Source organism: Syngnathus acus, chromosome 1, assembly GCF_901709675.1.
Source record: "Syngnathus acus chromosome 1, fSynAcu1.2, whole genome shotgun sequence".
In the NCBI taxonomy this organism is placed as follows: Eukaryota; Metazoa; Chordata; class Actinopteri; order Syngnathiformes; family Syngnathidae; genus Syngnathus; species Syngnathus acus.
The window spans coordinates 16816838-16831193 of NC_051087.1; the positions used below are offsets into that span (position 1 = coordinate 16816838).

The following is a 14356-nucleotide window of genomic DNA, read 5'->3' on the forward strand; positions in this document are numbered from 1 at the left end:
TCACCAAGGCAATCCATGCTGTTCAGCAACGCCTCCTGATGCTCCTGTAAAACTAATAATGTGATATCGGCGGCTGGTATCCGCCCTGTGTCATGAATATGAGTACAAACCTGTGGTATTGACCCGATACCAGTATCGTTATTGGTGCATTCCCATCACACACTTTGATTAAAAACAAAACAAAATAGAACACAGAAAAATCACAAGTGAATGCAACAAAGATGGACCACCTCATGTGCGCTGTGCAGACAGTGCTTTGTATCCATCTCTAAAAAAGTGTTTCTCAACCTTAATAAGGCCCAGACACCCATTTAACATCGGAAAAAATGTCACAGCACAAAATAACTCACAAAAAGTGTTTATGTAATAATAATAATAATAATAATCGGAACTGCAATTGACGATGAGTCTGACGTAAGCCACGTAGAAGAGGAAGCGCCGCATCTTCTACTTCCGGAGTTAGCGGAGTTGTTTATAAGTGACACAGAGGATGAACATTTCGTTGGATCTAATGATTTGGAATGACACGGATGGTTCGATCAACTTGTTAGCATGATATTTATGCTATAGTTATTTGACTAACTCTTAATATGTTACTTCAGGCACGTTCTCAGTTCCTTGTTTATGTTTTTATGTAACGTTAGCATACCGTACCGTTCAGCCTGTTGTTGTCTTTTCTATTTTTATTTTAAATTGCCTTTCAAGATGACATGTCTGTTCTTGGTGTTGGATTTTATCAAAATAATTTCCCCCAAAAATGCGACTTATACTCCGATGAGACTTGTATACCGTAATTTTCGGACTATAAGTCGCGGCTTTTTTCATAGTTTGGGTGGGGGGGCGACTTATAATTAGGAGTGACTTATATGTGTTTTTTTTTCAAAAATTTTCCCCCCCAAAAAAAAAGGTGAAACCGCGATGTAGCAAGGGGTTACTGTAATTTGAATTTCAAGTGACGTCAGCAGCGCGACGCGGTGTGGCGGTTGTTTACATAAAGGACAAAGATTGATCACGGGATGACGCAGATGACGAAGGGCCCCACGTACTACCGGCATCATTAGCGGCTTTGTTTGATGGAGCCCGCCACACAAAGGGTTTGACGTCCCATTAGCCCCCCCCCCCCCGGAAGAGAAGCGAACGCGCAGCGTTTGACGTCCCCCTTAGCACCCCCCCCGGAAGAGAAGCGACGCGCAGCGTTTGACGTCCCCTTAGCCCCCCCCCGGAAGAGAAGCGAACGCGCAGCGTTTGACGTCCCATTAGCAACCCCCCCCCCCGGAAGAGAAGCGAGCACGCAGCGTTTGACGTCCACTTAGCAACCCCGCCCCCCCCCCCCCCCGGAAGAGAAGCGAACGAGCAGCGTTTGACGTCCACTTACCACCCCCCCCCGGAAGAGAAGCGAACGCGCAGCGGTTGACGTCCCCTTAGCACCCCCCCCCCCCCCCGGAAGGAAGAAGCGAACGCGCAGCGTTTGACGTCCATTAGCACCCCCCCCACCCGGAAGAGAAGCGAACACGCAGCGTTTGGACGTCCCATTAGCAGGCAATAAAGGCACCACCGCGATCAGATTGAAAAGAGAGGACAGTGACAGTGCGGACATGTGAAAAGGGAGGACGTTGAAGAGGAATAAAACACCCTTGGAAACCAAAACTTGCCCCTCGTCATGACTCGGAGCCGCAACAAATGTTTCGATTTGTGTAGGGTACATTGTGACAGCAAACGAGCAGGTGACTCGAGCAAGCGTCTGATACGAGAGCATTGCGTTCGTATGGAGCGGTGTTTGAAGTGAACAGCAGAGACGAAAGGAACAAGGCAAAGTTTGTGAAATAAACATATTACCTGTAATACGCATTTTGTTATTTGCTGATTGTATTAAACAGTGGTTCCCAAACTTTTGCAGGCTGGCGCCCCTTTGGCTCCCCCAGTGAATTCCTAGCGCCCCCCCCAAGACCGGCAATCCCATTTTTTATATAAATAAATAATACATTTATAATATCATTATTATAATTACGTTGAATTAGTGGGAGCACTGAGTTTGTTTCTCAGAAACGAGCCGGTCCCATCTAGACGTAATCGGAGACAATGACACCCGAAGTGATTTAAGGTTTGTCTTTTATTGCAGGATGCTTGGTCTCCATGTGTTGAAGCAGTTTTGAATGCTTGACTGCCTGGTTAGTTAGCCTGTCGCCACATATTAGCTTTGCGGGCTCGACTGGGGAAACATGTCACGTGACCGGGACGAGTGTCTTGACCTGAATTAATTGATCGTCGATAAAAAAAAAATTCTGTGCGGCTTGGCGGCCCGGTACCAAGTGACCCACGGACCGGTGGTTGGGGACCACTGCCCTAACCAGCTCAACACAACACGGCGCGTTCTGGCGAGTCCCCAATTTCATGTTGACTTGAACTCAAGATGATGTGTGACCGCCAGAATGCGGTTTTATTATAGATAAAATCTGAACAATTACAAGCTTGAAATTACAAACCTGAGCTTTTGCTTTTGTAGTCTATGCGGTCGGCATCTGAATGGGCCAGAGCGGCGTGTTGTGTACAATCGACTGCCGCCCCCCTACCGCCCCCCTACGCCCCTTCTTCCTCCACCGACCCCCCAGATCTTTCCACCGACCCCCAGGGGGGCGGTACCGCCCACTTTGGGGAAACACTGTATTAAACTATCACATTCATTGTCAGTCAAGAAGAGAAGAGGACTATTATCCTTCTTTGACGAAATGACCAGAGCACAGTACAAACACCACTATTGTCGGTCAGTCCTGTTGTTGGTTGTTGTTGTACCATGATTTTCTTTAAAAAAAAAAAAAAAAAAAAAGAAAAAAAAATTAAAAAAAAAAAACAATTTAAAAAAATTTGTACCCATGTATAATGCGCACCCCAGATTTTAGGACAATAAATTAGTTAAATTTTGCGCATTATACACGGAAAAAAACGGTATTTGATTTCTAATTTATATATCGTTATATGGGCCTGTGGAATATTTTGAAGTGCAAGCGCCGTCAGCGGCGCGCACACATTGTTGACAAAGGACGATCGATGGATTTAATGAATGAGTGACAGATGGTTTTATTAACGTGTTATTTATGTAATAGTTTTTTGAATAACTCTGAATTTTACGTCAGGGCCATTCTCAGCTCTTCGTTTGTGTTTATGTCACGTTAGCATACCTATCGTTTAGCCTGTTGTTGCTCGTTCATGACTGTTCTTGGTGTTGGATTTTGTCGAATAAATTGCCCCCCAAAATGCAATTTATACTCCGGAGCGACTTATATGTTTCTTTTCACTTTTTTGGGCATTTTATGGCTGATGCGACTTGTACTCCGGAGCGACTTATAGTCCGAAAATTACGGTAATTCTGGTGGAGAAGCGGCGAACAATCAGCGCCAGCGTCCTCTCCCCAGACGTGTGTTGTCAATCAATCAATATATGTATAATAAAAGTTGTAGAAGGGATATAAGAATGCTTCATTTAGTTTTCAACTGTTGTTTCTCTCGCTGAACATTTAAAGTTGAAGAATAAATGTGATGTGATGTCATATCATGGCACTCTGCCATATAACGACTCCGCCATAAATTCGTGAATAGATAAATCCTTTGTATTGAGATTACTGCCGTGGTCAAACCACCACCCATTCTGAATTTTTATGCAGCCATTGAAGCTTTCACTGCTAAGCTGAGCGCAACGAAGAAATGCTAAAGCTAATACTAGTCTTCTGCCGGCAGTCATGTCTGTTCAAAGCCATTCTATCCACATTGAAAATCAGCCATACCTTTCTCAGATTTCAAATGATTTTTATGCATCTGACTTGTGATGATACTTACAATGTATTTTGCTTAAATTAAATCTTTCAGATGGGGGAACATTTTCTGAAAATGAATGAACAGATGGAACAATCCACTCATGAGAAGGACATGGCAGTTCAACCGGAAACTCCAGTTTCATCGCAGAGCTTAGACACACAAGAGCATCAAGAGGCACATGAAAATACACGTACAATTTCAGTTGCAGCAATACCATCTTTAGTCTCTGAGCATAACATGGAGGGCTTTGGTACTGAAATGTCAGAAGATTCAGACAGGTATGATGAGAACACTATAAAATAACTTCACATGCTGGGTGGAAAAGTTTGAATATAAAATTATTGCTCATAACATTTCTTCTCCGTTCTTTGTTGTAGCTCTTCATCCTCTTTTTCACCTGACACTGTGTTTGAAAATGCTGCTGATGATGAGGATTTAAACCAACCAGCTCCCTTTAAAACAAAAGATGAAATTTTACTTGAGGTCAGTCATTTTGGTACTATATTGAAAAACAATATACAATATGAGATAAAAGGCAGTGTTTTACACTTAGAGTCTAAATACCCATTTTAATTGATTTTTTTTTTTTTTGCAATGGGTCGAGTTGGGGGAGAGATTATTATGCTGATTGGTTGTTCCTCAAGAGGAAATTGTACTCACGCAGATGTACACTTTGTGTTGCATGGTGCATATTTAAACAGATCACACACGAGTGCTGTCTGAGCAGGTGAGGTTGGGACAGGCCACCTCAACAGTAACCAGCAAGCAGAGTAGCATCTCTTCACAGAGTTACCAAGTGTTCTGTATTGTCCGTAATTTATAACGGAAATCTCTGAACGCGCCTGTCCAATATAAAGTCAGAACTTTTCACGCACCAGCAAGGACGCTTTCTCTTCCAGAGAGGTGACATTCCAAGACCCTTTAGCCAGCTTCTGCACATTTAAAACTGCTGGGACTGACCCAAGACGTTTGATCAATTTGACCCAATTTCGGTTTGTTTTGCAAAAAAAAAAAACCACTGGGTTGTTTTGTGAAAATAATTGGTTGTTTTGTGTAAAACAACCTATAATATTGAGTCTGTTCAATTTGTAACCCGAGTTGTTTTTGAAGCAGCATTTTTAAGGGTGTGTAGCCTAGGATTATACCGCCGAGGTCCCTGACTTCGGCTGCCACCCAGCTCTCTTCACACCCGCCCGACCCCCTTGGCCACTCCCACAAGGTAGTGAGTCGATGGGATTGGGATTCCAACTTCCGTATTTCCTCTTTGGACTGTGTCCTTGCTGGGCTCCTTGGGTGCAAGCCTCTGCCAGCCTGCCTCCAGAAGGTGGCCGCAGTGACCCATGTTATTTGTTTAAAATCTTAGGTATTCGACATTGGTTTCGTCATTTTCAGGTTTTGGTTTGGGCCAAGAATTTATTTTAATGCATTCACTGTATTGTTCCTCAGGATATGTAGAGTTATTGATCCTTGAAAATATGAAAGGTGTTCATACATGAACATATATTTATGTACAGGATTTGCCAGCAGTGGAGGAACTGACTGTGTCACTACCAGATGATGTAGAACTAATCCCAGTTGGAACAGTATCTAGTATCATACAGCAGCTTGGTAAGTAAACACGCGTGCGCACTCACTCACTCACTCACTCACTCACTCACTCACTCACTCACTCACTCACGCACGCACGCACGCACGCACGCACGCACGCACGCACGCACGCACGCACTCACTCACTCACTCACTCACTCACTCACTCACTCACTCACTCACTCACTCACTCACTCACTCACTCACTCACTCACTCACTCACTCACTTCATTGTTGTTTTACTTTCTCAATTAAATCATAATATGAACTGTCTATGCAGTAATAATCCAGTCTCTGCAAGACTCACCCGCTTTGAATGACGACAGCATCATCTTCCAATCTGATCGAAGAGCTTTGGGCAAGGTTTGGCTAATACCAGAGCAAATTACCTGTGTTTACATTCTGTTGGTGGAAAATTGTACATTGTTCTCTTGCTACTGCTCCCGTCCACCGCGTATCTCCGCAGCTCCGCTCGCACCTATCTGTTTCCTCTCCCTCGGACTACCAGCTACGTTAGCCAGCTAGCCAACAGCCAGCTGGCCAAACAACCGGACCCTCCTGAGTCTGTGGTTGCTTGCTCTGGACTCGAGTGAGTGCACTCACGTGTTTGTGGTGGTAGTTGTGCTAGCCCAAACTGGCCCGCTGCGTCCCTCCCACACCAATAGCAACAGCTCTGACCCAGCTCTCTGGCGTCCTCAGGGGGAGCCTCCACTCCCTGCGAGCTCGCCAGCCGTGGCTCATTTGTGTGCCACCATGGCACACTGTGGCCTGCCGTTCGTGCGGGTACAGTCGGGGTCGACCAACACCACTCACTGCACCAACATCACCACCTGGTCCACTGCTGCTTCCACACATCTCACTGCCCACCAGCTTTTAGCTAACCAGCTACTAGCCACTGCTAGCATACTACCTGGACTATTCTCAGCTGCTGTCACGTCTCATCTCTTCCGTGGACTATTACTTCTGCTACTCCAGGCTCCTACTCCACCAACTTCTCGCTCACTCATCTACACTGTTTAAACAACAACCCATGTTTCCCTGCTGCTGCTGCTTCCGCTGTGAGCAAAGCTGGGACCCTTCGCCGTCGCCGCTACATCCACCGTGGCTCTGGACTTTCTTTTGACCAACACTTTCCCCGACGGCTCACCCATCCCTTCTTTCTGGACTACCTCCCATCACCCTCACCTCCCGTACTGCCAACCTCAACAACCCACCCCCCCCATCCCCCCTCCTCCATCCATCTCCTTCGCACTGCTGACCGATGTCCTGTTTCTAACTGTATCCTATTATCTCGCCCTCGTACCCCCCCTCTCTGTACGTTCCCACCTTTTTTCCCTGTAAGCGTCTTGGGTCCTTGAAAGGCGCTATATAAATTATTATTATTATTACTTCCCGGTTTGGTTTTCAAGGCTTCGCAATCACCCGTTTACTTGTGTGAGCATAACGTCATCTATTCTAGTTTAAACTCACTATTTTGTGTTTTTCTTGTTATTTTTGGGAGAAAAATACAGCACGAAATATATAAATGCATAAATAAACAACTCATTGACAGTTCAAATCTTTGACGATTTTGATCAACGTTGTGATTAGTTGACTAATATCGGCATCCCTTGTACATAGTGGCAACTTCCTGACATCACAGTAGGGATGGGCGATATGTATAGTTTGGAAATCGTGAATGTTGTTTTGGCGATGTGTAATTTTACAATATGAATTTTTTTTTAACACGCCAAAAATCAAGTGTGGCGCAAGTGGTTGTTTGTCCTTACCATGGCGCCATGCCACGGCACCAGCCTCAAAAAGGGATTTCCAGGTTTTCGTGCCACTATTAAAGAAAACGCAAGAAAACCTCGAGAAATCCTACTTACCTGCAACTTATTCCAAACACTGCAACTTTACTGCAACAACATTTAAAAAATGTATGTTCCAGGTCAGTTTTTCAGGTATATCGCCTGAAATGGCTTTGTGGGGGCTCTACTGGAAATAGTAGCGTTGGCCGAACACACTAAGAAAATGTACGTCACATTCCTGTTTTAGACGATAGCGAAGAAATAGCAGAGAATGTTATGGGAATTGGCAGAAAAACAAAAATGAAAAACAGAAAATATGAAGCACTTGCCAACTAAAATCACAGCGAAGGACAGTGCAAAGCAATAGCCGATGATGTGTGCAGCAACAGAATACACATGCATTTTCCTTCGACCACATTCACTGATATTCCAATAATAGAATGTTAAACCCCCACTGGATGATATGCAAAAATACTGAGTAATCAGGAATTAAATTTGAGTTCCCATTTCTGTGTCCAAGGTTTTCGAAGTCTTTGGTCCTGTAGCCAGACCTCTGTATATCTTGCGTTTCAACTCTCCTGGTGATCTCAGCTCTCAGGGGCTGACACTTGGATTGATTGTTTATTACGCACCACATGTGAAAGAATATACTGAATACATCCTCCTACAACAACTTCAACTGTGAGTACATAGTCATAAGTATACAGTATGACGCATAATGAATGTTTAGAACACAGGTGTCAAACTCAAGGCCCGGGGGCCACATACGGCCCGCCACATCATTTTATGTGGCCCGCGAAGACAAATTGTGCATCAAATTCGTGTGTCATTACTAGAATTGCAAATTGTCTTCACTTTTAATATCTTTTTTTTTTTATATTTGACCAGTTTTTACTCGTCTGATTTGAAAACGAGTTATTTGTCAGTTTGTTTTGTAGCTTTTACTGTATATAATATGAGGTGCTCATACATTTCATAATGGCCCTCCAAAAGAAGCTATGACTACAATGTGGCCCACGAAAAAAACGAGTTTGACACCCCTGGTTTAGAATGTATTCATTTGTTGTTGATTTTTTTTTCCCCCTCACAGTTCAAAGGGCTCAGATGCCCTCCTGGAAAAATGATCAAGAACCACCAGTAGAGGTAGTACATTCTACAGATTGAATATTTGTCCTCCATTGTTTAAGGATGCCATTGTTTTAACCAACCATTTAGCTCCATGCAATTTGGTGAGTCTCCACACTGATATCGCCCACCCGAACAGCAGGGGAGCCTATGCTAAATTGCGCTTTGTTGACTGTTTTTGGCCTTTAACACAATACCCCGCCAGATAAACTAGCAATAAAATTACTGGATATAGTACTTAGTCTCACCATGGGCTGCACAATTCGAAATTGTCTTTCAGACTGTGTACAGAAAATCAATCACTGTCTCGATACGACTCTTCAAAGGGGTATGTGCTGAGCAAGGTTATTCAGTTGGCGAAATTAACGAAATAACCACTACTAAACGTAAAACCGTCCCTTACGGTTGCCCATATACGAGGTACGACCCAAAAAAAAAAGCCGTTTTTCATCTTTTCGCGTAATAGTGCCTATCCAGGTCAAAGGCAGACTAATCTCTCAGGCCATCATTCGGACCATTTCGGCATTTCATATGTTCAGACCAAATACGAATTTTAACTCGGAAGTGGGTGCCCATAAGTTAAGTAGTTGTGAATAGTATATTAACCTGCTAATGAGCTTTAAATTTGTCGCTGATGGTTTAGTGGTACACTCGACTGACTTGTGTGTGGGCACCGTGGGATCGATTTCCGCTCAGTGGAGGTGTGCATTTGCATGTGATTGGTTGTTCGTCTCTAAATGTGCCCTGCGACTGACTGGCGACCAGTTCAGGGTTTAGTCTGCCTTTCGCCCGAAGTCAGCTGGGATAGGCTTCAGTACACCCGTGAGCCTGAATTGGGTAAGTGGTGTTGAAAATGGATGGATGAGCTTTAAATGTTTATCAAAAATTCGGAAACCTGCCGTTGGATAATATTTTGTAGGACTTCACAATCACCAACTTGGATTTGATTTTACAATTGGCTGTAATGCAGAATGGGTACCTGGTTAAAGTGAGTCATTTTAAATTAAAAACTTTGGGGCATGTTGCCGGTATTGTGACAGCTTGTGTGCGACTGACAGCTGTTGTATGTGTGACGGTCATACGGAGTGTACATTTGCCGTGAAGTGGTCGGAAGGAGGAAAGGGAATGAGTGGAAGTATGCAAGTGTGTGCGCACACCCAAACTAGGCGTGATAGGAACAAACAATAGAGTTACTGAGTTGAGTGCAAGAACCAAGAGAAAAAGAACGGCAAAGGAACTAGACCTGCGTTGTGACCCCTGTCTCACTTGAGTGTGCGTGCGTGCTACTGCGCGAGTGCGGCTGCCCATCCGTCTGGCGGGTGTGTCTGTAGCGTGTGTTTTATGTGGATCATGGGCGCACCCTGTTGATGGACGTGCGATGGACTGCGCGACCCCGTAGACAATTCAGGCTTTGGAGAAAAGGCTCCTCTGCGTCCCACCAACTAAGGTTAGATAGCAAGCAGGAACTGATAACAGAATTGAATGTGAGGGGACTTTGGGTATGCTCGTGAAAAAACGTGTGGTTTGTTCGCTCTGACCAAATGAAACTTAAGTGCCTGCTCTCTCTCTCTCTTGGAACAAGTCGTGCTTGCGTATGTTGGTGACTGGTGCTAGGAAATAGACAGACGTGACAGGCAACTTCAGCTGCAGAGAGGTTGCTCCTTTCTCTTAAATCAGCCGCAGAAAGGCTAATTTTGTGATATGTTAAAGTAGTCATTAGTAGCGAGGTCCATGTAAATCTTTAGTGCCAATTGATACCTGAATTTTACATTTTAAGCGATAGTCTTTACAATGATTTTCAATAAGGAAATTTTAATCTCTTCCTTCGGTGACGTTCAGGCTCCTATATGATCATTTGAATAAAACAAGATGCATCGGGGGTTTTTTTGTGGCCATGTCACGACTCTGTTCTCCGGGTCAACGAGTTGAGTTACTATCATCAGCGTAACTTTGGGTTACCCAGCTCAGTGGCCTAGTGGTAGAGTGTCCGCCCTGAGACTGGAAGGTTGTGGGTTCAAACCCCGGCCGGGTCATACCAAAGACTATAAAAATGGGACCCATTGCCTCCCTGCGGTTGGCACTCAGCATTAAGGGTTGGAATTGGGGGGTTAGATCACCAACTGATCCCGAGCGCGGCACCGCTGCTGCTCACTGCTCCCCTCTCCCCCATGGGGATGGATTAAAATCACACGGGGATGGGTTAATGCAGAGGACAAATTTCACCACACCCAGTGTGTGTGTGACGATCATTGGGACTTTAATCTTTAATCTTTTTTAATACTCAACTCTACATCTCCACCAAAACTATCTCCCCTGCCATTCTCTCCACCCTCACTCGCTGCCTCACAGACATTAAAGACTGGATGACTCAAACTTTCTCAAACTAAACAGTAACAAAACGAATTCATCATCTTCAGTCCTAAATCCAGCCTCGCCACCGCCCACAACCTTCACACGCTGCATTGACGGCCACTCTGTCACTCCCTCCCCTCTAGTCAGAAATCTTGGACTTTATATGGATCCCACACTCTCCTTCAAACCACATATCAACCACGTCACTAAAACATCCTTCTTCCATCGACGAAACATTGCACGCCTACATCCCTTTCTTTCCACCCCTGCAGCAGAGACTTTAGTTCATGCATTTATTACCTCCAGACTGGATTACTGCAACAGCATCCTGTACGGCCTCCCCTCAACTGTCCTTCACAAACTGCAATATGTTCAAAACTCTGCTGCCCGACTGCTCACCCGCTCACCCAGCAGACAGCACATCACCGCTGTCCTCCGTCATCTCACTGGCTCCACATAAACCGCGCATACATTTCAAGATCCTTTGTCACCACCGATAAGGCCCTAAACAACCTTGCCCCCACCTACCGATCTGAACTCCTGCACCGCTATAACCCACCCGCCGACTCCGCTCTGCGACGCCAACTTGCTCACCCCCTTTACCTTGACCAAATCCCTGTGACATTGGGGATAGAGCCTTTGCCATTGCCGCCCCCACTCTCTGGAACTCTCTCCCCCTGACCATCTGTAATGCTGACTCCCTGCACTCCTTCAAACACCATCTCAAGACCCACCTCTTCAACTCTGCATATAACCCATACCCTTAACTCTGTGTGTGTGTGTGTGTGTGTTGTGTGTGTGTGTTGTGTGTGTGGTGTGTGTGTGGTGTGTGTGTGTGTGGTGTGTGTGTGTGTGTGTGTGTGTGTGTGTGTGTGTGTGTGTGTGTGTGTGTGTGTGTGTGTGTGTGTGTGTGTGTGTGTGTGTGTGTGTGTGTGTGTGTGTGCGCGCGTGAATTTTCTATGTAAAGCGGCTTTGAGTGTTTAGAAAAGCGCTATATAAAACCGATGTATTATTATTATTGTTATTATTACTTTCTGCCACACACACTGCCAGCTGCCACGCACGACAGTCGTCCCTTTCACTTTCTTTTTCTCAATAAACTTGCGTTCGTGTCGCACTTGGTTATTCTGCCTCGAACAATCCGACCAGCATCCATCCTCAGCTCCTAAGGTTGGACACCCTGAAAGCCTTGGCCCTCGGTGTCACTAAAAGACTAGCGTTTTCCAAACGAAGGTTACGAGACGGAACATAAAGAACAACTAGGTCAACGAAATATGAAGGCGCTAAGCCATGCAGTGATTTATAGGTTAATAGAAGAACCTTGAAGTCCCATCTTAAATGGTCCGGGAGCCAATGTAAGTTGGCTAATATTGGGGTAATGTGATCAAATTTTCTTGTCCGTGAGAGCAGCCTCGCAGCAGCATTTGTACTAACTGTAGACTTTTGATGCTGGACTTAGGAAGACCAGAGAATAATGCATTACAGTAGTCCAGGCGCAACGTGACGAACGCATGTATAATAGTTTCCGCATCACCGGTCGAGAGGATCGGACGAATCTTAGCAATATTACGAAGGTGAAAAAATGCAATTCTGGTTACCGTAATTTTCGGACTATAAGTCGCGTTTTTTTTCATAGTTTGGGTGGGGGGGCGACTTATAATAAGGAACGACTTATATGTGTTTTTTTTTTTTTATTTTCCCCCCAAAAAAAGTGAAACCGCGATAAACGAACCGCGATGTAGCAAGGGATTACTGTAATTTGAATTTCAAGTGACGTCAGCAGCGTGACGCGGCGTGGCGCGGCGGTTGTTTACATAAAGGACAAAGATTGATCACGGGATGACGAAGATGACGAAGGGCCCCACGTACTACCGGCATCATTAGCGGCTTTGTTTCTAAGTGACACGGCGGACGAAGAGTTTGAAGGATTTAAGGATTTGGAGTGACACAGAAGGTTTGAAAAACTATTATGGCTTTTACCCACGCCCGGTCCTACTCTAAGGAGCTCTCTTTCACCTCCGTGGATTGAAGTCGGGGGCCGGCGCTCGGCCGGGTGGCTGTCCAGGGACGGTGGATGGGGCTCGGACATGGCTTTTACACACGCCCGGTCCTACTCTAGGGAGCTCTCTTTCACCTCCGTGGACGGATGTCAAGGGCCGGCGCTCGGCCGGGTGGCTGTCCGGGGACGGTGGATGGGTCTCGGTCATGGCTTTAACGCTCGCCCGGTCCTATTCTATGGATCACTCTTCCCACCTCCGTGGCTGGAAGTCCACACCGCCACACGCCTGGAAGTTTGTTTTGTTAAATAAAGAGCCGTTTACCAAACCCACGTCTTTTCTTGTACTTTGTTAAGGCTACAATATAGTTATATACTAGATCTGTGGAATAACGACGAGGCTGACGTCAGGGCTCACGCGCGGCGTTGTTGACAAAGGACGAGGAATTTGATCGATGGATTTAATGATTTAGAGTGCACAGATGATTTGATATTATTGCTTATATAATAGTTATTTGATTTCTAATTTATATATCGTTATATGGGCCTGTGGAATATTTTGAAGTGCAAGCGCCGTCAGCGGCGCGCACACATTGTTGACAAAGGACGATCGATGGATTTAATGAATTAGAGTGACACAGATGGTTTTATAAACGTGTTATTTATGTAATAGTTTTTTTTAAATAACTGAATGTTACGTCAGGGCCGTTCTCAGCTCTTCGTTTGTGTTTATGTCACGTTAGCATACCTATCGTTTAGCCTGTTGTTGCTCGTTCATGACTGTTCTTGGTGTTGGATTTTGTCGAATAAATTGCCCCCCAAAATGCGACTTATACTCCGGAGCGACTTACCGTAATTTTCGGACTATAAGTCGCGGTTTTTTTTCATAGTTTGGGTGGGGGGGCGACTTATACTCAGGAGCGATTTATATACATATATATGGTTTTTTTTTCACTTTTTGGGCATTTTATGGTTGGTGCGACTCCGGTGCGACTTATAGTCCGAAAATTACGGTATATGTTTTTTTTCACTTTTTTGGGCATTTTATGGCTGATGCGACTTGTACTCCGGAGCGACTTATAGTCCGAAAATGACGGTATATTCTTAATGTGCTTTTGAAAGGAGAGCGTTTGGTCAAATATTACCCCGAGATTAGTTACAGTATCGCTCTGAGTGATAGTACGGTTATCTATAGTTATAGAGGTTTCCTTAAATAAGTGTTAACGAGTTGGACCAATTATCAACATCTCAGTTTTATCTGGGTTAAGACGAAGGAAGTTGAGAGACATCCATTCCTTGATCTCCGCAAGGCACGCATCAAGATTACAACAGTCCCGCGGATCTGTCATTGATAACGGCATATATAATTGGGTGTCATCCGCGTAGCATTGAAAACTAATATTATATTTACGTATTATGTCCCCAAGCGGAAATATATAAATATTAAATAGAATTGGCCCGAGTACTGATTCCTGTGGGACACTACACGTAACATTATACAGCTCAGAGGACGTATTGCCATGGACCACTCGGTGCGTCCTGTCTGATAGATAGGAATAGAACCAGCCTAGTGCTGACCCTGAAATACCAACACAACCTTTAAGACGCCCTAATAAAATATCGAAGTCTACAGTGTCGAAGGCAGCACTAAGATCGAGTAGTAACAATACCGATGAAGTGTTTGAATCCATAGCTAT

At 44.8% G+C, this 14356-nt stretch overlaps 1 protein-coding gene across 1 annotated transcript in view; it reads left to right on the forward strand.

Moving 5' to 3' along the window:
* Positions 1–14356, forward strand: part of naf1 (nuclear assembly factor 1 homolog (S. cerevisiae)) — a 69734-nt gene that overhangs the window by 36272 nt on the left and 19106 nt on the right. Inside the window, 7 exon segments of the mRNA XM_037254796.1 lie at positions 3861–4087; positions 4187–4292; positions 5324–5417; positions 5677–5759; positions 7707–7867; positions 8277–8295; positions 8297–8329. Of these exon segments, the coding sequence (XP_037110691.1) occupies positions 3861–4087; positions 4187–4292; positions 5324–5417; positions 5677–5759; positions 7707–7867; positions 8277–8295; positions 8297–8329 (723 nt within the window).